At 31.6% G+C, this 22145-nt stretch overlaps 2 protein-coding genes across 2 annotated transcripts; one reads left to right on the top strand and one right to left on the bottom strand.

The window, feature by feature from the left end:
- Positions 1-6206: 6206 nt before the first annotated feature.
- LOC102629056 (uncharacterized) lies at positions 6207-8932 on the bottom strand. Its single transcript, XM_006467743.4, has 8 exons — positions 8799-8932; positions 8631-8720; positions 7831-7890; positions 7686-7725; positions 7465-7558; positions 6937-6996; positions 6773-6864; positions 6207-6679 (listed from the first exon to the last, which is right to left on the bottom strand). The coding sequence occupies exons 1-8, from the start codon at positions 8894-8896 to the stop codon at positions 6593-6595; spliced, it is 621 nt and encodes a 206-aa protein (XP_006467806.2). The 5' UTR covers positions 8897-8932; the 3' UTR covers positions 6207-6592.
- A 4766-nt stretch (positions 8933-13698) lies between these two features.
- Positions 13699-17082, top strand: LOC102629340 (E3 ubiquitin-protein ligase RMA1H1). The gene is made up of 2 exons (XM_006467744.4): positions 13699-13877; positions 16176-17082. The coding sequence occupies exon 2, from the start codon at positions 16223-16225 to the stop codon at positions 16943-16945; it is 723 nt and encodes a 240-aa protein (XP_006467807.1). The 5' UTR covers positions 13699-13877; positions 16176-16222; the 3' UTR covers positions 16946-17082.
- Positions 17083-22145: the final 5063 nt, after the last annotated feature.

Here is a 22145-nt window from a genome sequence, read left to right as displayed (position 1 = left end):
ACCTTAAATCATAATTGTCTTACTAATGACGTGTGTGTGTGTATATATATATTGAAAATAACACAAAATTTTGAGTTAAAAAATTACAGAAAATAAAAAAATCTTTATTTTATAATGAATTTTTTTTGTATGATTTTTTATGCACATTTATTATTATTTCTTTTTATGGAATAGTTACTGTAGACACAGCAGTGAAGATTTATTTATTTAAAGTTACGGGAATCAAGATGCCTCCCGTTCCGTGGCCTATGCGCAAACCGTATGCCAACTCTAATCCGATTTTTCTCAGTGTCTCATGTAACTGATGCTTCTGCATGTGATTATATATTTAAAGATGGCTAAATAATCCATCTCGCCCACTGCAAACTCTCTCTCTCGCCAACAATTGATTTTAGGAATATGATTTTCTCCTAATATGATCTTATTGCTTCTTCTGCATGTGATTATATATTTAAAGATGGCTAAATAATCTATCTCGCCCACTCTAAATTCTCTCTCTCGCCGACAATTGATTTTAGGATCAGGATCCTCTCTCGATCTGATTTTCATCTGAGTAAATTCTGTTAATATGATTAATGATTAATAAATTAAAAATACAGGTGGCACAAGATCTGTAAAAGATCATAAGTGCTCAGATCAAGAGAAAATCATGATCATTGATTTTAATGTCGATTTGAAATTATATGCTGGCATTTGATATCTATAGTGAATGGATGCATTTATACATATTATTCATTATCCAATTATCAAGTGCAATTGTGCAAATTTCATCTGCATTCCATTTTAAAATACAATGCTAAATTGCAATCAGCATCATTTTCCCATGAGCTGAGAACACAATCACAAATCTTATCAATGGAACCTAATGGGCCTCTAATATCAATTGGGCTGATTTTAGTTATAACGAGATAAAAAATAAGAAATAAAAATTGCAATATAATAAAACTCCTCTATCCTCTGTGATGATACTCTATATAGAAAAAAAATTTCATATAGTTCTAAAAAAAATTTAGTCACAATTTGAACCAACTACAAATAAAAAAAAAACTCTACATTCTAATAAGTTATAATTTTTTATATCCCATCTTAACAAAATTACCTCTCTCTACATGAGAATAATTATATGTATATTACAAAAATATATGCTATGTTCCATCATAAGTTTAAGATAGAATAAAATATTTTTCTAAAATTATTTGGGACAATAGTTCATTTTGTAGAATTTTAAGATAACTTTGCATATTCCTAACACTATATAGATATACTATCTCATTTTTTGAAACTACGTCTATCTTTTTTTTATCAAAGTCCATACATTAGATTTGACATGCTTCATTAATTAATTATCAACATAACTTATAAATATACTTTACCTCTATATCACTAGAATTAAAAATAACTAAGTAAAGATAATAATCTTTGCAACTACATCTCGAATAAATTATAATGAACTACGTTGTACTATGTATGATCTATCAGTCATAATGATAATGCAGTTGCACAGCTGCTGCATTCACCAAATTTCGGTAAGCCACAGATTTGTCCAAGCAGCCTATTGATCCGCCGTCTGATTGATTTAACAATATAAGTATCAACCAACTCAAATAATCCTACATATGGGATAAGTAAATCTTTTTCTTCTTCTTCTTCTTCTTCTTATGCGTCTCTGAACAACGGCTCCTTCAACTTAGCATTTGATGCTATTATAGCTATTGGCAAATAGCATGATCGCAACGGCATCAAATCGTTCAATGGCGTTAAGAGGTGTTGGGGTCACAGATCATGCTCTTTTAGCTCGATCGCCAGAGATGATTTAATTAATGTATTTACGAGGAAGCTTAAGTTTGCAATAACCCTATCACATGTATAGAAGTTCTTATGTGCTGCTTAAATGCAAATTTCGTGTGAATTCACGTCAACGAATCCGCATGAAATCCACATTTACCGTCCGCACTGAAGAGCTCTATATATACACACACACATATGCCTGCATGCTATATTTAAAGATAAAAGTAAATCTAAACCAATCTCAACATTAGAAAATAGAATTCGAGTTGTACTTAACTCTATATATTCTTTTGTTATACATGCATTTATAGTCGTTTAATATTGAAAAACATATTATTTCTTATTCATCCATAACATTCTTATTCATCAATAACATTCAATCACAATATTATTAAAAACTTAGCTCAACATTGAATACAAATCATAAAATATTATTATTAAACTAAAAAAAGTTTAATTACTGCCACTGAATTTTTATTTTTTATTTTTTATTTTTTTGGGTTATAGCTATATATACGTGTGTAAGAACAATCAATACATTTTCTTTGTAGATCCTTGCTGAGGCGTCAAGCATCTTCATCGCGAACCGAAATTTCTTGCCAATAAACCCTAATTCCGTCTTTAAACAATGGCTTCTTAACCTTCACATATCGCGTCTTCATGTTGCCCGGATACGGTGGAGTTGCACTTTTCTGCGGAGGAAGTGATGCCAGATCCTTTAATGAGATGTATTTTGAACGTTTAGCCTCATCCATGCTTACTTGTGCATGTGAAGGAAAACTTACGTATTCAATGAAATCAACAGTGTCACGCAGGCTAGGGCTACCCTTTGAAACAAAGGAATTGGCTTGATTGATGGACAAAGTTGGTGGTGTTAAATTAAAACCCAGAAAAGGAAAACTTATGGGAATCGACTTTCTATTTAGATCAGGGAAAGAAAGATGAATGAGAAGAAAAGAAAAGGGTTTAAAAGAAGCCATTGACGATGAACACGAACCAAACACACTCCATCATCACTTGATGAGTCTCAAAGAGCGATAAATTTCACAGCTTTAATAAACCAACCATTCACTTGTACTTGCTCGGAAAAAATGAAAACTTGTAAATTAGATTAGGAGATATGATGGCCCTATAACGTGTTCTACAGATTCCACTTTAAATTAACAGCAGTCTTCAATGAAAGCAAAATTACCGGAAATGGCACGTTTAAATGACGTCGATAATTTGATTTCAAAATCGAACTTAAAAGGAAACAAATATATTTTGCATTATTATAAACAACCTAAATTCAAGTGTATCACGAACATAAAGAATATCCAGTATAAAAAACTTTATTGCGTTTTTTTTTTTTCCACAAAGATAATACTAGCTCTCTTCAGTATTAATTTGTTTCATATGTGTTATGGTTTAATATGGAATTTATTGGAAACGAGCATTCAGTGATTTGGAATGCCAATTTTTATCATTCATTCCCTAACTTCGGGTTGCTCAAAATTTGTAAATATACTGTCTATACATAGCCAGTGTGTTGCAGCAAAACAATGGTTAGTTGATCAAAATCAATTATGTTGCTCAAAAGTCAAATCAGTTTTTCATATTATATAAATCATGCAAGTAATTTTACGCTAGTGTTAAATGGTTCCTTTCAATTTATAGGAAAACTAAATCTAATTTATTTGAAGACTTATAAGTACATAATAAGGTAGATAACTAGATATGTGTGTGCGCGCGCGTGTGTGCGCGCGCGTGTGTGCGCGCGTGTGTGCACGCGTGCGTGTCGGGAGGGGAGGGGGGAGCGCGAGATCTTCGCAAATTTTATGGTAGATCAAAAGTATATATGGATTGTTTTTTCCCAAATAGCCATTCTCATTTATCTGTTGATTCAAAACTTAAAGGTAATGAGATAAATATTGTAGAAAATTCTTCATCCGAAAAAGAAAATCAGTACAATAGAGGGTAAATTTATCTGGAACATCTACTGCCTTGTTATATTCTCTTAAGATATGACAAATCCAAAAATCTTACTTTAGTTGAATAATTCGTTGAATCTCAAAAACAATACAAATATGACAAAACCAGAAATATTGTTTTGGTTGAATAAGTCACTGAATCTCAGGAATAATACAAAATACGCTGACCTGAAGCCAATAGACTTATGCACAACGAATCCGACTCAACTAACAATGGAGATAAACCACTCTTATTAATTAATTATAAACCAAACCCTAAGGCTTTCGCCTCAGCAACATCAACATCATCGGAATAAAACCATTAAAAAAATTAAAATCCATCCCACAGACACCGAAGAAAAATCTTCACTCCAGCAGGAACTCGTAACTCCCAAATACATCGCCTTGAGACCCCAGTAGAAGCTTCAGCACAAGACATATTCTTTATCTGCATGGCCAAATAATACCCAGATTTAACAGAATACTCGCCGCTACGGTCAAAATGCCACCAAACTCGAGCCCGGCAAGCCTGCGATGGCAATATTCTTCTAATGCTTTGAATATTTTCTTGTGTCATTGTCTTCTTCACGAATTCGAATTTCTTGCCAGTATATTTTAATTCCATCTTTAAAGAAAGGTTCTTTAATCTTGACATATCGAGTCTTGAAGTTGCCTGGATATGGTGGAGTTAGTGTTCCCACTTTATGTAGTGGTATCAGATCCTTCAGTGAGACATACTTTGAAGGCTTATTGACGTCAGCCATTGACACACAATACAAGTGATTAATTAATTATGAATAGAAATATTCACGGATAGAGTATGGAGGAAACTCGTTCCTTTTATATATGATTATTAATAAGATTCTGTGAAGGATTACAATATTAAATTTCAGCAGTAATACGAATTGTATTATGAGAAGTACTATGTATTAGTTGTTGTTGTAAAGGTAATGTATATTTGTAGCGATCAAGATGGAGTAGTTTATCTTTTATCATAAGGATTGAATTAGATTGGCCGATCAATTAAAGGATAAGTCATATCATAATTAAGTGCATTTGATGGATTATCTTTAAAAATAAACTAACATATACAACTTTTAGAGTTTTTATGAATTATCCTTTACTGAAGCATTACGGCAAATTAATCCACACAAATATTTTCGTCCTTTGACACATTGGCACCTTATTTTATTTTATTTATTTTATATTATATTTATCCTTATTGACTTGTATTTCTATATTACACAGAACACCGATTCCATTTATACTGTTACAAAGTTTACCAGTTGCTTTTGCATTTGACAGTCATGGCCCTCGTACAATAATTTTTGCTCACTACAAAAGAACAATGCAACTCCATAGATGATGGCACTAAGGTGATGTTTGGTTGAGAGGAGAAAGTGGGGGAGAGGAAAGTAATTTAAATTCTACTTTTATTTTCATTGTTTGGTTACACAAAATATATAAGAATTTAATTTTCATTAGAATTTAATATCCCTTATAGTGTAAAATTTAAATTCCACACCAAAGAGTGAAAAATTCAAATTCCTCTTATGTTGAAAACCTAAGCTTCTAAAATTGCCCTTCAACATTTTTACTTGTTTAATACTATTATTTTCAACATTTTTACTTGTTTAATACTATTAATAATTATTATTTTATCAATTTAATATTATAAATAATTTTATATTAATTATATTTAATGAATGATTTAAGAAATTTAATAAAATAAATAAATTTATTTGTTTATTTAATATGAAAATATATAAATATAAATTAACTATCACCGAACCTCCACCAAAACTTCGCCAGACCGTCGCCGGAGCTATGCCGGATCATCGTTGGAGCCTTAGACATCGCCGGAAGCCGCCGAAATTCACCAGAAAGTCACCGGCCACCATTGACCGATGTTGACTTTTGTTTACAGCGTTGACTTGTGTTGACCGCTACTATTGACCGGCTTTTATTTATATTAAATTATATTTAATAGTTTAGTATATTAAATTATTTATATTTTATATTAAATATAAATCATGAATTGTTTTAGAACTTTTTGAAATTAAAAAAGTTTGGTATTAATATTAAATTATATTTTATTACTAATATAGATAATTTAATATTTAAGGTAAAGGATAAATTTGTCCAAAAAAAAAATTGTAATTCCTTTCTCTATCAAATTTTATGTCAAACCAAACAATGAAATTTAATTTCACTATTTTCTTCCACTCCTTTCTTCTTCTTTCCCCTCCATTCCACTCTTTTTCTCTCCTCCCTTTTCTTAAAAACAAACACCACCTCAAGGGATACACTTCAAAGGAAATGGGTCAACTGATCAAGGGAGAGGGCAATTACAACTAACGGACCACTTATAGAACTAGCATTAATTCCTAAATGTTACTTGATATCTATCAATTACAGAAGACAGAAACAGGCACTGATATTTTAAAAGCTTAGGAAGGGGCCAAAAGCAGAAACAACATGCTAAATGAATAAATTGAAATTTTAATGAATATTAAGAGCACGGTCAGCATTAGCTCATAAAACCTAAAGAAGCAAGCATTTCATAATTCGCAATGTTGAACCATATTAGAACAGAAGGGAAAGACGTGCGTTGGAATAAACCAGTGTGGGTTCACCAGTGCAGACATACGAAAGCAAAGAATTTCTCTGCCTACTAATTACCATTTAGACAACAAATGTTGATATTATTTTCTTGAGTTCCTGCATCCAAGATGAAATACTAGCATATATGCTAGTATATATTGGTTTCTCAGAGATGGTATATCATAAGCTTCTTTCTTAAGGAAGAAAAAGTTACTAGTTATACGTCTGCAGAACTCCTTTGAAGCAAATCTTTAATCATCAGGCAAGAAGTCCTCATCCGAGGCATTGCCAAGAAATGAACCGATAGTTTTCCTCAAAATGCTGAAAGTTTTGTCATCCTGTTTTCCAAAAAGTAAAATCTAATTTATGGCTATTAACATGAATGCAAACAAACCAGCAATCTAGCAACTTGATGCATATAATTTGCTTACCTGCTTCTTCTTTTTCAAGGACGACTCCAAGTTAGCAATTTTATCAGCACAGTATTTCTCTTGTTCAGATATCAAACTCTTTTCTTTCTTCCCTGATTTCAAAGAGCCACCAGATCAGTGGAATTAAGTTTCTAACAAGGGGGAAATAGAATATTGTTGCTTACTTAGTTGTTCATAGCGCATGAACAGTCTTTCCTTGTCCTCTTCAAACTTGGAAATAGTATCTGTCAGTGCAAAAGATAAAGTTATTTACCAGTAACACTTCAAACAGAATCATATCACTAAGCAAGAATTATTTCTGAGTTGACAACTCTAGTGTTGACTGGTTGCAGGACATTGACCAATGCTTTAGGCCCTATTTTTTTCACTTTCCATAGTGCTTCAGGAAAAATGCAGCCAACTCCTCAATTTGGTATGTATTTCAGGGTAACATAGACACGATGGGATTGTGCTTTGTTGCATGTACAGGGTACTTAGAGAGAAGCAATCCTTAAAGCTGACAAACCAAATTACTTTTAAAAACAATGAATCCGGTTTAAAAGACGCAGTTTAAATATGATAATGAAAAATAAATAAATTAGTTGATGACGAATTCATACATAAATGTACAACATTGTTTTGAGTTTAAATCCTTCTGGACCACAAGCCAAAAGTCCGAAAGACCAAAAGAAACAAACAGCAGCAGGGCATACCTTTTAAGACTTGAAGATGAGCAGCTCTCTCCTTGCAGAATTTCTCATAAACATCTTGGAACTTGGCAGTCTCATTCTTCAAGCAACTTTCACACTGAAAATATTTAACCACATATCTTATCCAAACAATCTATTGGATAACTCTAAAAAAAAAAAAGCATAGCTAAACCTAAAATTCATCTCCAGCAATCTTTAGGCAAGTTCCTTTGTTCACATCAAACCTCTTTTGAGCTCTTCGATAGTGCCTTAGCAAAACTCTGTCTGCAATGAAAATGCAAAAAGGAATAAAATAGTATAGTTTGTGCACAAATTAAAGTTAGATGTTCGATCTGGTTACTGAAGTGTACTAAGAGATTTAAATTTTACCTATCCTTCTCGATTTTGGACCTCAGTTCATCAATCTTAGACCGGATTTCAGTAGCAACACTGTATCGAAACATAAATTATTCACTATAATTGTAGAATTGGTACATAAAGAGCAAAGGAAGCACAAACATAACAATATAACTTGAGCACATTTAACAAAACACCATACTGTTTTTCAAAGCTGAAAAATGGAGCTTAGGTATGTTATATTTATAGCAGCACTTACAAGCAAATATGCTTTTGCAGGAATATTTATCATTATTTTTATGCGATCCATGGTTATAAATTTTAGCTAGGAGTATCAAATGTTTCTCAACATAAACACTTCGAGTACATTTCAGATCTAAAAGATACTCTCAAGAAAACACTCATCAAATTCTTTTCTAAAAATCATTTCAATATTTTTCTAGCTTTCAGTAACAAAAAGGCTTCGATCGTTCTTAGCTGATGTAAGTGTGAAACTAATTGTTTGCATTGTTGATTTATGGTAAATGAAAAGGAATATCAAAAAATGAAGTGACTCAAGCTGAAGGTAAGAATCATGAATCATAAAAAATTGCTTGTGCATTTGGTAGCTATGACAAATTCTTTACGCATCATGCACAAGCAATTAAGAATCATGAATCATAAAAAATTGAATTAAAAAAAGCAGAAGCTAACAAGTAACCAAAAATACGAAATAAATAATCTAACCAAACAATAACTACATTTGATATTTTTTAAAGAAATTATTATAAGCAAATTATAGGCAAATAAATCTTCAATGTCCAAGCTAAAATCAATTAGCGAGAAAAAATTACCTAGAGATCGTCTCTTCGTTCTTCTTTTGACCGTCCCTCTGTGCTTTCTCTCTGATCTGCTGCAGCGCCGACATAATACCTTTCAAGTCACTGCAATTTCATCTAAAAAATCAGAACAACAAACCTTCATCAACAAACGCAAAATCAAATGTCGTTTTGGAAACGGACCTTGAGAAATGGGGATCAAAATCGTCCACGACTCGGTGTTTCGAGTCCGATACGGTGTCGGAGCCTCGTTTTCTGGAGATCGATTTTACGGCGGACATTTTGAAATGCAAATGAGATGTGAGAGATAGAAAGGATTTTTTCGGATTTGAAAAAATATACAAGAATGAAGGTGCTTTCAGGTTTTATATGCGTGGCTGAGGCTGAGGCTCAACAAAGGCATTTTGTTTATGGCGCGAACTCTAATATGTTTTCAGTTCAAATTTTCAAACTTCATATTCTATTTATTTCGTTAATTCGTTCTTTTCTTTAAATAAATTTAAAATATTTTCTATATCAAAAAAATAATAGTTTCAAGTATATACTTTCTTTTAAGTATTTTGTTATTTATTATTATTTTTAAAATTAATTTGACTACTTTATTTGAACTTGGTTTTTGTAATGTCAAAAGTAAAAACTTAATTAAAATTCACTTTTGCTATTCATAGTTATTTTGAATCTTTCCCAACAACTTAAAAAATGAAAAGTTAAAAAGTAAATAGATCTTCTAACTAAGCTATTAGTAAAAAATAAATAAATATTTTATACTTTATACAATTTAAAATTTTTAGGAAGATAGAGCAAATTCAAACTTTACTTAAAACAAAATTTTAATAATAAATTTTTCAATATGATATTAAAATATATTAGTTTCATTTTACAGAAACAATTGTCAATATTTTATTTTTTATTTTATGTTGATGAAAAATAAATAAAAATTATATTCTTTTAAAAATTCCACAAAAGACCACCAGTTAAGATGTTTGGCCTCAAGATTTAAAACAATGATATTATTAAAACACTCTAACCGCTAACGTGGATGTTCGCGCATTTTAAATTTTATACACGTCATGTTTGAAATAAATGAGAAGAGATATTTGACCAAAAAAATAGAAAAAAACAGAAGATGCAGAAGAGAAAACAAAGTTTGAAATAAAAAGGGAGCTTGAAACACAGGCGTTACCCTATTACGTCAAAGAATTTGAAGTTAAACACATAAATAATTTATTGAAAGTTCATATTATTTTTTTATGTTGATTTTTCAGAAATTTTGGTAACGTAAGACAAAGTAAATGTAACTCTATCCTAATGGATGGGTGGGATCATTTCCAGTATAAATTTAAGATGTGTTCACTTTGTCGCTTGAAGCCCTAGCATAAAGTATACGAAACAAATTGCCCTGTTCTGTCACTGCCCACTGCCTTATTTAATTGGGGAAAAACTAATTTATGAAGCTTTTACAAATTGAGGGCGAAACCCAAAAGGGGCGTATGAGTTGTGCTTAGTGTCGCTGCCTTATGTCGTTGTTTTGTGGAAACTCTATTCTACCTTATTTTCGTGGCAAGTTATGTTTAGTGTAGAAAAATATGAGAGAAATTTACACCTTTTTCTATCTACCAACTCACTCTCCCTCTTTCATTTTCTTATTTCTTTCATCTTTCTCTACACCAAGTATTTTTTGTGGCATATTAATGCAGTTGGTTGGTTTCTGAATTTAAATACCAACATCAATAATGGCTTTAACAGAGTTAACACTAACCTGCCCATGATTCAACTCCTTGCATGCAAACTGAGCGGTGTGTTGCACGCAACATTGATAACTTGTGTGTGTAATTTTCAGAATCCAAACAAAATAAAGATTCTAATTTAAATTCAACTCAAATTTGTTGAAATTTTAAACAAAAAAAAATTAAAAGGAAAACAAATCAAAGAAAGAAGTAATAAAAAATTTTATTTTCGGAATTAATAAAGATGGCTGACAATATAATATTACATTTTACCGGCATAATAATAATAATAATAATAATAATAATAATAATAATAATAATAATAATTGATATTTGCGACAGTGTCTGATTTATTTATATATATTTTTGAGTGCCTTGTCGTTACTCGTTAGCACTGAAAGGCTTAATTAATAATCAACGATAGCAAAGTTAGGCACACATCTTATCTTGTCGATTGTGGTCACCGCCTCACCGGACTTGTGTTTGGCGTTATTCTTTTATATGTAATCTGTCTTTTATTTGGCGTTGTTCTTTTATATTAGCACTGCAGTATTTTTTGTCCCAGCGGATACAACAGGGCATGAATAGTAAGGCCCATTATTTGTGATACAATCTTGCTAACGGGTTAAAAATGTTTAAAATGACATATTATTGATCAAATCAAATTTAGATTATTTATTTTTACTAATTATATCAAGTTGTTTTAGAATTTCTGACATGTAAATTAATTTATAATATAGTACTGTAATATTTTCAAAAAAAATAATTAAATTTTGTTTTTAGGGAAAAAAAATTATATTAAACAAACCAGCACTGAAATTTGTCACTATAGAAGGGCATGATGTGCCCTAGAGAAACTTGTGTAGTTCAAATTGAGAACACAACTCTACGACTTATGCTTAACTTCTGTTATATCAAAATGGCGGACGCCCCAGTATCACTTTTTCTCCTGGGACTCTTTTTGGTGGCCAACGCTTGATGGAGAAAAAGAAATCAAGAAAGGGAGCCCATATGTTACAATTAATGTAACATACACACTCAACAACAACCACACAAATGATGGGCCCATACAATTTGTGTGGTTGTTGTTGAGTGTGTATGTTACATTAATTGTAACATAGCATTTGCCATCAAGAAATGGGACATAAAAACGGCGGCAGCAGAGTTGTCGTTCCCATGGTACAAACTCGTATGTGTTATTCATGGGCAAACATAGTTTTCTTCAACAAATAACTAATTGAATTAGCGTTTAAAACTCTTTACGGGGGTTATATTATATTATATATACATTAATTGTAACATAGCATTTGCCATCAAGAAATGGGACATAAAAACGGCGGCAGCAGAGTTGTCGTTCCCATGGTACAAACTCGTATGTGTTATTCATGGGCAAACATAGTTTTCTTCAACAAATAACTAATTGAATTAGCGTTTAAAATTCTTTACGGGGGTTACATTATATTATATATAACATAACATATAATAAAACTTACGAGTTGTCACATAAAGCAATTTAACTTTTTTATATACTGTAAATTTTAAAATTTTGACTAATATTTTAAAAATTATCATATATTATATATGATGTAATATAGCATATTATTTTATGCGATTATCAAAAGGATCAAATTCATATCTGTCTTGACTTTCTCATAACACAACCAGTCAAACACGATCCACCAACCTTAAGAATATAAAAAAAATGATAAATGAATTTAGAAATGAAATTAAAAAAAAAAAAGAATAACGTTGAATTATATATATTACACAGGCACATGGGCTGCATAAATACTGAATCGTTGACCAAACATCTGCCCGTATTCCATGGGATTGCACTTTTTCTAATCGGGTTAGTTGATCCTCTGCGTCCGTGGTTGGTAGTAGAGATTTGATTGGTGAAAGGAATAAATTAATAAAATAATAGACGTATGTATTTCAGTTAGAGACGGTAGAAAACTAGAAATCCGCGCGGGATGAGTTTATGACATTTTTTTCATTATAAGAGAATGATTTTATATCTAATTTTTTATTAAAAAAATAAAAATATTTTTTACTCAATTTTTTATTTAAAGAAGGAAAGAGGATGATAGAATCACAATCTTCTTCTAATTTTTTCATTTTAATTTTTAAAATTATTAGTGAATAATAATAAAATTATAAAATATTAAATATTAGTGTAAATAATAAAATATTTATACAAATAATATAAATATTAATTAATATAAAAATATAAATGTAATTTAGATTTAACCACTACCCAAAACTCATAACTCCTCAAATGCATAATCTATAAATCAAATCTTAAGTCGCTCTCTCATAATTTTACTTATCATATCCAAATTATTTGTAGGGCAACCAGCACCAACTTGTCATCATCTCATCATAGCCTAATATTACGTCGCGTCCTCGTCTCATTAGTTTAAGTACCTATATTTATTTCATCTATTTAATTATTTATATAAAAGTAATTTATTTTTCTTTTTATTGTAAGATTATGAAGGTTGATGGAAATAATTATTCTGATAATTCATATTTTGTAGTGAGACTCTTATAATGAATTACTATTAATGTAAGATATATTATCAAATATTAATTTTAATTTTATCATGTTAATATAATTAAATTAAGTTTTAAAATTAAAAATATATTAATTACTCTAGGATCAGAACCCTCGAAATCTCTTGTTATTATTCCAGAACCACCGTCTTCTCTGACGGAGAGAAAGAGAGTGGACGGTGATATATACAACATATTAAGAATAAGTACACTAATCTCTCTCCTCCCCGTTGCCGTCCCTATCAATTCCGCCAATAATATCTGACTTTTATTTTATGTCTCATAATTGTGCTAAATGTTAATATACCAATTTTGCTGCAATTGGTATATTAACATTTAGCACAATTATGGGACATAAAATAAAAGTCAGATATTATTGGCGGATATAATCAATATATTTATTTTTCCAGGTCAATAACATATGAGGGGGAGAAAGTAAAAAATATTTTTTCCATTGTTGCTAATTAGGAGAAAATTATGGTGCAACGATGGTACCGTGCTACTGTTGCACCCAGTCGTTGGATTCTAAAGAATCGATCTATTCAAGTGGATCCAACGGCTAAGTCCAACGGTGACACGGTATCACCATTGCACCGTAGCCGGACCCAATTACTACTAATTAACTGGTTTGACATGACAACACTCACGTGGCAAGTGCACGTATGACGATACAGAACGCGGTCCAATAAGGAGAGAGCACACGCGTGGAGCACGGAGTGGATGAAGCCATGTCAGCAACAGGGCTGATCCACGCAGTTCGATTTATTTTGCAAATTCGCACTAGTCATTAAAATATCTCTCCTCGACCATTCGCTTTCCATCGTCATCGACATCCTAACCTCACTCCCTTCTGTCTTCTCTTTACTCTCTCTCTCCTCTCTCTCCTCTCTCTCTCTCTCTCTCTCTCTCCCTCTCTTCAAATCGCTGAAACTCTTCTCAGAGCAGAAGCCTCGGGACGCGCCGTTTTTGTCTGCCTTCGGTATGTTATGCATCTATTCTTGTTCGTCTGGTTGCGATTCTCTCATGTTTTATTTTGGTTTCTGTTTTTTTCAATTGTTTGTTTTTGAAATGTAGGCTTTGTTTGGATTGCCTTGAAATATTACAAACTTTTTAGCGGTTGCTTTTCTTATGAAAGGCTTCCTGTTTAGGCTTGACTAATAACTTTCATATTGCGAAATTTTTCTGGAGAAATATATGTATTTGTAGTTTATAGTCAATTTTGGGACGTTGCTAAGAGAATTAGACGATATATATGGTAAAATTTTGCGCCAAAATCAGTCGATAGATCTCGTTTTTGAGATGGTTTCATAATTCCAATTGGAATGATGTTTCGTGTTTGAGGGATAAAGCCCCGAAGGATTAGATCTGCATCATTATATTCCTTTTCTTTTTGTCAGCAATTTATATTATCTAATGATGTAAATTGGGTACTTTCCAAAGAGATTGAACAGGTTTACGAGAAAGCAGAATCCTTTTGCTTTATTCCTGTTTTATTTTTTATTTGGCACCCAGTGGATAGACTATATTGGCCTATTTGTTGCTGAATATATAAATTTTAAACTTGAGGTTTTTATTCTTTGATTAATAGCTTTAATCAAACTTGAGCTTAGGCTCTTTTTGGTATTGTAGCTTAAAAGCCAATGTTAATGTGGAAAAAAAAACTGTAATTATAGAATAAAAGTTAATAGTGTATAGAAAATATAACTTTTAAATAATAATTTTATAGGTTTTTTATCGTGCAGGTAGTGGATCAAACCAACTTACCTTTCAAATCATAGTAGCTAACGTTTACCAAATACTTTAGTGAAAGCTATAGCTGCTCAACCTCAATAATAAACAGAGCCTTAATTTTAGAAAAGTTTTTGCCATGTATTGAGCTCCTTCATAAAATCATGTGTATTTTGCGTATTGGTTGAGTTGTTGTAATATGTTTATTTCAAATGTGTGGAACTTTGAAACTTGTGGTTGGTTGTTCGATTCTTAGGTTTTGGAAGCCTTTTTCTTTGAAGTTCTGATGGCAGAGTTCTTTTTGTTTTCTTTGAGCTGAATTGACATTAGAAGTTAGGTGTTATGTAGGTCTAGATTCTAGAAGTACGTGCAAATGAGATGCTGAATATTCAGGATTTTTGTTTTTTATTTATTTTGGTCTTTGTTCCTATTCCTATTCAATAAAAGCTGGAGGACTTTGCAGCTGGTTATTGCTTGGTATTAAAATTATATGATATTCTGGGTACCAAATCTCAAGCTTCCCCTACTTCTTCTTCTTTTTTTATTTTATCTTTTTATTGATTATTTACTTCTAATGAATTAACTTGGTACTGTTTTATCATGCTTTGTCTTAGGTTATTTGACTATCACATTCTGAGCTTATTTATGCTTATGTTACTCAACCTACACACACGCGCGCGCGCGCGCACACACACACATATATAAATCAACTGGCCTAAATAAATCAAAGTGGAAACTGATGTTGGGTTGAGGAGGATTTTTGAGAAACAGCATTTTACTGGTGTAGAGAAAGTCAGTAGTTATCTTCAGAAAAAATAACTGCTTAAATTTGTAATTGTGTGTCTGTAAATTATTTATCCTTATTGGACTTCTCTCATGAATTTTTGGATTTCTTTCTCTATATGATTTTACATATACCTAGTATGTGATTCAATAATGTCCTCAACTTGCAAGAAAACTTAATTTTTGAAAAGAAAAAAAAAATGGTGCTCTTTATGGTATGCCTTTCAAACTTCTCTTTTGCAAAGCACATCATAAAGCTGTTCCTCTGATTTTTCAGACTCTGTATGTAGGAAAATGAAAATTTCCAAACAGAACTTAGAATAGAAATTATAGAGGAAGGTAGAAAAAGAGAAGGGGGAAAATGTTGACTGGGCATGTATCATATGGTGTTTGTACATGATATATTCTTAAGTCGTGGGTCCTCTCAGTTTCCTGTGTTGCTTATCCATTTCATAGATAAGCTGCCTCAGCTCTTAGCGTTTGAGCGCACATTAAGTCATCCTCTCAGTGGGCCCATTCTTGTTTATTGTTTTCTTAATCTGCGTTCCACCAAGACTGATTTTGATATTAGTACTGTTATATATATATATATCTTCTGCACATTTTGTCCACCAGTGTCTTGTTGTAATGCAACCTTTTTGTTTTTACTTTCATCTCCTGCCTATTTGTTTGGTTGCAAGGTGAGTGTGCAGTTTTTGAGATAAGGATATTAGTCAATCTTGGAACCAAGTGCTAATAGAGTTTCACTTTTTTTGAGGTCTTTCAGAGTCAAAAGGCATACTGGTAGTTGTTGCAACTTGTGCAAATAAATTCATGGCCTTTGAGCAATACTTTGCCCGCGAATGGAAGTCCATTGCTAGTGCAGCCACAGGCTCAGAAAATTACAATGGTTGCTTCGATTGTAACATCTGCTTGGACTTTGCCTACGACCCGGTGGTCACCTTGTGTGGCCATCTCTACTGCTGGCCCTGCATCTACAAGTGGCTCCATGTTCAAAGTGCCTCTCTTGCCTCTGATGAGCATCCACAATGTCCGGTATGCAAGGCTGATATTTCACATACAACAATGGTACCCCTCTATGGTCGGGGTCAAACTCCAACTGAATCTGAGCCAGAAGGCAAGGTTTCTCACCGAGGTACGGTCATACCTCCAAGGCCTCCAGCCTTTGGCAACCAAGCTCTTCTATATCCTACATCCAATACCGGCCAACAGCTTCCTTATCGTAATCCTTATCAGAGTCAAAACTATGATCCTCATGGACAACATTCATATGGCGGTTTTGAAGGGAATTCTCCATCTCCACTGCTCAATCTTGGAGGCACTGCATTGTCTGGATTTCAGCATCCGGTAGTTGGTATGTTCGGAGAGATGGTCTATGCGAGTGTGTTTGGAAATTCGGAAAGCTTGTACACATACCCCAACTCATATCATAGTAACCCCAGGTTAAGAAGGCATGAAATGCAAGCAGTCAAATCACTGAACAGAATTTCAATTTTCCTTTTCTGTTGCTTTCTTCTGTGCCTTATTGTATTTTAAATATAGGTAATCCGCCTTCTATTCCTTTTTGTATAATTTGTAAAGAAAACAAACGTAAGCTTATCAACATTGTAGATTAGAATATATTATATATATAGAGGATATATATATATGAGATAATTGTAGAGAATTTGCTACGGCTTGTGTACCACTTTCTTCCTGTGAAATTAATGTTACGGATCATTTGAACAATTTTGACGTTGAAGACCCAAAGTTTAGAAGCAAGAGATGTGGGTGCCGACGTCAATGCTGTGTGAAGTTAGGCTCTTACAAAAAAATATCTCCACTTTCAGTAGTGGTTCCTGTGCTTTTTGGAAGCACTCAAAAAAAAAAAAAAGCAAGGTATATGATTCTATGGAATATATCTTAACTTTGGTAGGGCAAGATTTGTTGGTATGAGAATAAAAGGTCAATGCCGCTAATTAAGAGAAATAAATTAAAAAATAAACAAATAACAGAGGTGGGTTCCAACTGCCACGTTGAGGTTAAGGCTTTTGTCATTATCGAAGACGAAAATTAGCGCACTTGTTCGTTCCTCCGTTATCATCGATTCGTAACCAAAGTTATTTGGTTTGAGTAATTCGGTACTTTTATTTTTTAAGAGAAGTCAGGAATACAAGCCTTATTCTCGTATGAAATCATTATTTTAGTTAATATTTTATTTTTTACGCACCGATTTAGTACGAGCAGAGATTAATCTGAGTTATGCTATAGGCTTAAAAATACCTCCCACAGTTGGGACCTATTTAGGACCACCTTGTGGTTCATACCAAAATAAAAAAATCATCATCGATTCCTAAATTGGTAAGCAATGAAGGATTGGGAGGGTGCTTTTTTTTTTATTACATAAGATTATTATTTAAGAGTATAACTCATATTACATGAGATTATAATTAATATTTATAAATTAAATTATTATTGGGACTAATTTATATCAATTTTTATTAAGTACCACCAGATTTTTACCCTCTTTAATATTCGAGAAATGTCTACTTCACGCATATTTCGAAATATCAGACTATTACTGAGACTAATTTACATAATTTTTTATGAAATATTGTCCAAATTTTTATCCTCTGTAATATTTGAGAGACGTCTACTCCACTCACATTTCGAAAGAAAAAATATTATTTTCACTCAAATTGAAAAAAAAATTAAACCCGCATAATATATTATAGGAACTTAAATTCATGATCTCACATTTGTAAGATTTAGATTCTAAGCACCCGTTGATTGGGAGAGTACTTTTAATTTAATAAAGAAGAAACCAATTTGATCCTGGACAGATTTTGTTTGGGCATGCCATGCAATAATAGGACTTACTGCCATGACAAAGAACTGCGAGATGTGAGCAGGGTCGGTAGTGGGGCTCATGATTAAATTAAGGAATGGGGAACATTAATTATTGCTATGGGCGCTATCCAATCAACTTCATTACCTAACTTTAATCTAACAGATGATTGATTCAGCTAAGCTAATCTCAATTGCCACTTCGTCACGCTTCTAATCTTTACTCAATTGGAAATTGCCATCACCCCCTCACTCTCATACCCGTCCCCCACACAATGCCCCAGTTGCCAAGCAACGTGTCCAAATCCTTTTCAGACTCTCCCTCTCTCTCATGCCCTGGTGCCCAAGGAACTGAGTTTAATTTTAATCCAATTTATATTTTATACACACACACAAACACACGACTACACGTTAAATGATTAATAACAATGTTCTCTCTCCTATTTTTGCATCAATTAGTTTATTGTTTTATATTCTATTCTCTCTTCCTTTTGAAACTTCTATCGTCTAGCACCACCTCTCTTATTAGCAACTTGTAAACTTCAACCTAGTTGCTGGAGAGATTTATCTCTCTTTTCGGTGAAGATTTTGGACTTATTTATCTTGTTTTTTCCTTGATCACTTTTTACTTCACCCAGATCTGAATTTGTAATGAATTGGCAAGTTTTAATTGTATTCGGTGAGGTATAACATCACTTTCTTTTAGTTCCAAGGACTTCCAACTTCATATCTAAAAGATTTCAAACTTTTTTTTTTGTGTATAAAATTTATCACTATATTAGTCAGAACGATTGAATCCAAATAATGACGAATGATGATTTAAAATGGCTTATACGACATACTAGAAAGATAAATTTATACAAAGTAAATAAACACCAGCATGTGTTATAGCGAATGTATGATTGGTAAAAAAATTTGTCTGATTGAATGAAAGTCCAACTTGATAAACTAACCATTTCTTTCTTTGTTTTCTTTTTATACAAGTGGGCAGTTTTTAATTTGAAAGACCCTAAATATGTTTAATGGAATATTTAGTTTGGAGAGAAAAGAAGAAAAGAGAGGAAGAGAAAGGAGGAGATAAAAAAGTGAAAAAATAAAATAAATTTTATGTTGAATCAAATACTGTAATAAAATTGAGATTAACTCTTAATTTCTCTCATCTTTTCTCTCTCATTCTTCATTTCCTTCCCTCTTATCTCTGAAATGGAATAAACAGATTAATGCTAATAAAGTTGGTTGCTTTCAATTTGTATAAGTAAAATATAAACACAGGATGATTGAAAAATAAAAATAAAAATTCTCATCGTAAAGCAGATGTGCATCTCAGACTTTTTTTTTTCTTTTTTGAAACTGATTAAGTATTAGGTTACTGTATTACACAGAGATATATACAACTGCTATGACAGCAGGTCATTACACTGATATTTACAATCAGATATATATACATGAGACTTATATTATTACATTTTTATTCTATGAAGTACATGCACATCCAAATACCCCTCACAGAGGAGGGATGTCTCTACTCCACTCGCATTTCGCAAAGGAGAAAGACATTATAAGAAATCTTTACACAATTATATTTAATTGAGGGAGGTTGAGTCTGTGGAGACTCGAACTATTACCCTCATAATTATACTTAATTTTGAAAGTAATGGTCCACGACTGAACTACAAACCCAAATGACTTGTGCATCTCATACTTGCATTACTTTTAAGCCCTCTTTTCACTCATCTATTTTAAATTAATCAAATTATAATTTAATGTAACGGTGGACCGACGCTCGCACAAAACTCGATAACTCAGAAGAAGACAATTTGGTGGCCAAAAAATAAATAATACTAAAGTCAAAAAATTACGGAACATTGAATCACGGATGTTGCGGTGGGGAGAAAAAGAAAAGTGCTCTAATCCATTATGGTGTCCAATTGGACAGAGATGACAAGAGTCGAAAATTTATTTAATCAATCATTTCATTATCTAGAGACTAGAGGTAGGCCTGTAAATATTTGATTCACTGGTGTCCATTATTTGAGGTAAAATTGTTTACTAAAAGTGGTTGGAATTCAATTTTTTAGTTTTGGTGATGTGATTGTGATATGTCTACTTTTGTGGTTTGAAATAGCCTATCAAGTGGGGTCCAACTATTAATTAATTTAATATATAACTAAACTGAACATTGTCTATTATTTATTAATTATAATTGACGATAAATATATATATACATGATTTTTTTAATTTAATATAATGGTAATTAATTTTCTCTCACTTACGTGAGCGGATTCAGACATTATACTCTTTTTTTTTCTAATATAAGTGATTTTATTATATTAAATAGATGGAATATACAAAATATGAAAATTAATTTAATTTCATATTCTATCTAATTAATGTTTTATTATTTTCTTGTAACATAATATTTATTTAACATACTATCGATTATTCGATTATGTAAAAAATATATATTAATTTATTAATAATAATAAAGTGTTAGTTTATCAATTCGTAAAATCATTTTTGTTCATTTGAACAAGGATTTTGTATTTTTAGTTTAGTTTCAGTCCTTAAATAAAAAGAATAAATTTAATTGCACATTTAAATAAATTGACTTTTATTATTCCACCCCAACATTTTAAATAGTCATTAGCACACATCCATACGGTTAAGATATTTCATTAACTTAATTAAAGAAGGGTAAAAAAACAAATCTAAACAATTACTCTATTTGAAAATAATTTAAATATCTCTTTATTATTTTTTTTGTAATTAAAAATAAGAGTAATAATTTTGTTTCTATATTGAAAATAATTTTAATTACATTTTAATATTAATCATTTTAAGAAAATAAATAAAAACTAAGATTTTTTTTTATGTAAAACACATTAATTAGTTTTTTTATCATAAAATGCATAGTGATTTATAATTAAAAAATAAATGTTCATGTTTACCCTTGGATATCCATATTCATATTGGATAATTATGTATTTACACATGGATGGCTAATAATTATAGCTACCTACATTTTGCCATCCGTAATTGACAATGATATGACTAATTAAATAAGGGTAATGCTAAGTTACATGCATGTACCTTACATCCCTCTCACATGAATAGTGTATGGATACTATTCATGTGAGAGGGATGTAAGGTACATGCATGTAACTTAGAGGGATCCATTAAATAATTGTGTCAAACTTACCACTCAAATATATATATATATATATAATGGCTAAGTGCTGGAAAACAACATTATGGTCATGATTTTTTATTTTTTAGTTTGGTAGTGAAATGAATTTCTTTTTTTTTGCCCCCTTCAATTCTAACAAATTATGCATTTTCTTCTCTTCGTATATTGCAATAAAAAAAACTAATATTGTCCAAATTGATAAGTTTGCGATGTCAGAGTGTTGTGTTCATGTCGTCATCTTCTGGCTTTCAGAAGTATCACTGCAACTGAAAATTTTTAGGTGCAGGACTAATGTGTGAAAATATAAAAAAAAAATTTGCCTTTTTTATTTTTTTGACATATAAATTGACTCTATTATAATTGACCTAGAAAAAAAAAAAAAAAAAAAAAAAAAAAAAGATACGTAACCCATGTGGCAACATAGTTTTACCTATCAAGTAGTCAGGTTTTACTAGAAAAGAAAAGTAAAATGGGGGAGCTGGCTAAGTTACAGCGTTACAGATGCCACCTATGCCTGCACTTGACCGCCATTAACCAATTAATCATTGAAATTACTGTTTTCATTTCTTAAATTTTATATATTGTGAGAAACAAAGCATACACTGTTGAATTTCAAACAACTTTGACGCAAGGAGTATGGTTTCATTAGTTGGAAAATGGAACAGAAATTGTAGGAAGAAAGACGTGAAAAAGAAAATGAAAAGTAATCATCAGTGCTCCCAA

This window comes from Citrus sinensis, chromosome 2 (genome assembly GCF_022201045.2).
Source record: "Citrus sinensis cultivar Valencia sweet orange chromosome 2, DVS_A1.0, whole genome shotgun sequence".
NCBI classification, from domain to species: Eukaryota; Viridiplantae; Streptophyta; class Magnoliopsida; order Sapindales; family Rutaceae; genus Citrus; species Citrus sinensis.
The sequence above is the reverse complement of the archived record's forward strand: the minus strand, read 5'-3'. Positions and strand labels throughout refer to the sequence as shown.

Excerpts from the sequence above, each read along its gene's own strand:
- LOC102629056 (XM_006467743.4), bottom strand. The coding sequence starts at position 8,896 with ATGTCCGCCGTAAAATCGATCTCCAGAAAACGAGGCTCCGACACCGTA. Across the intron at positions 7,891-8,630 it reads AACGAAGAGACGATCTCTAG|TGTTGCTACTGAAATCCGGT; the intron begins GTAATTTTTTCT and ends GTTTCGATACAG. Across the intron at positions 6,997-7,464 it reads TCATCTTCAAGTCTTAAAAG|ATACTATTTCCAAGTTTGAA; the intron begins GTATGCCCTGCT and ends TTGCACTGACAG.
- LOC102629340 (XM_006467744.4), top strand. The coding sequence starts at position 16,223 with ATGGCCTTTGAGCAATACTTTGCCCGCGAATGGAAGTCCATTGCTAGT.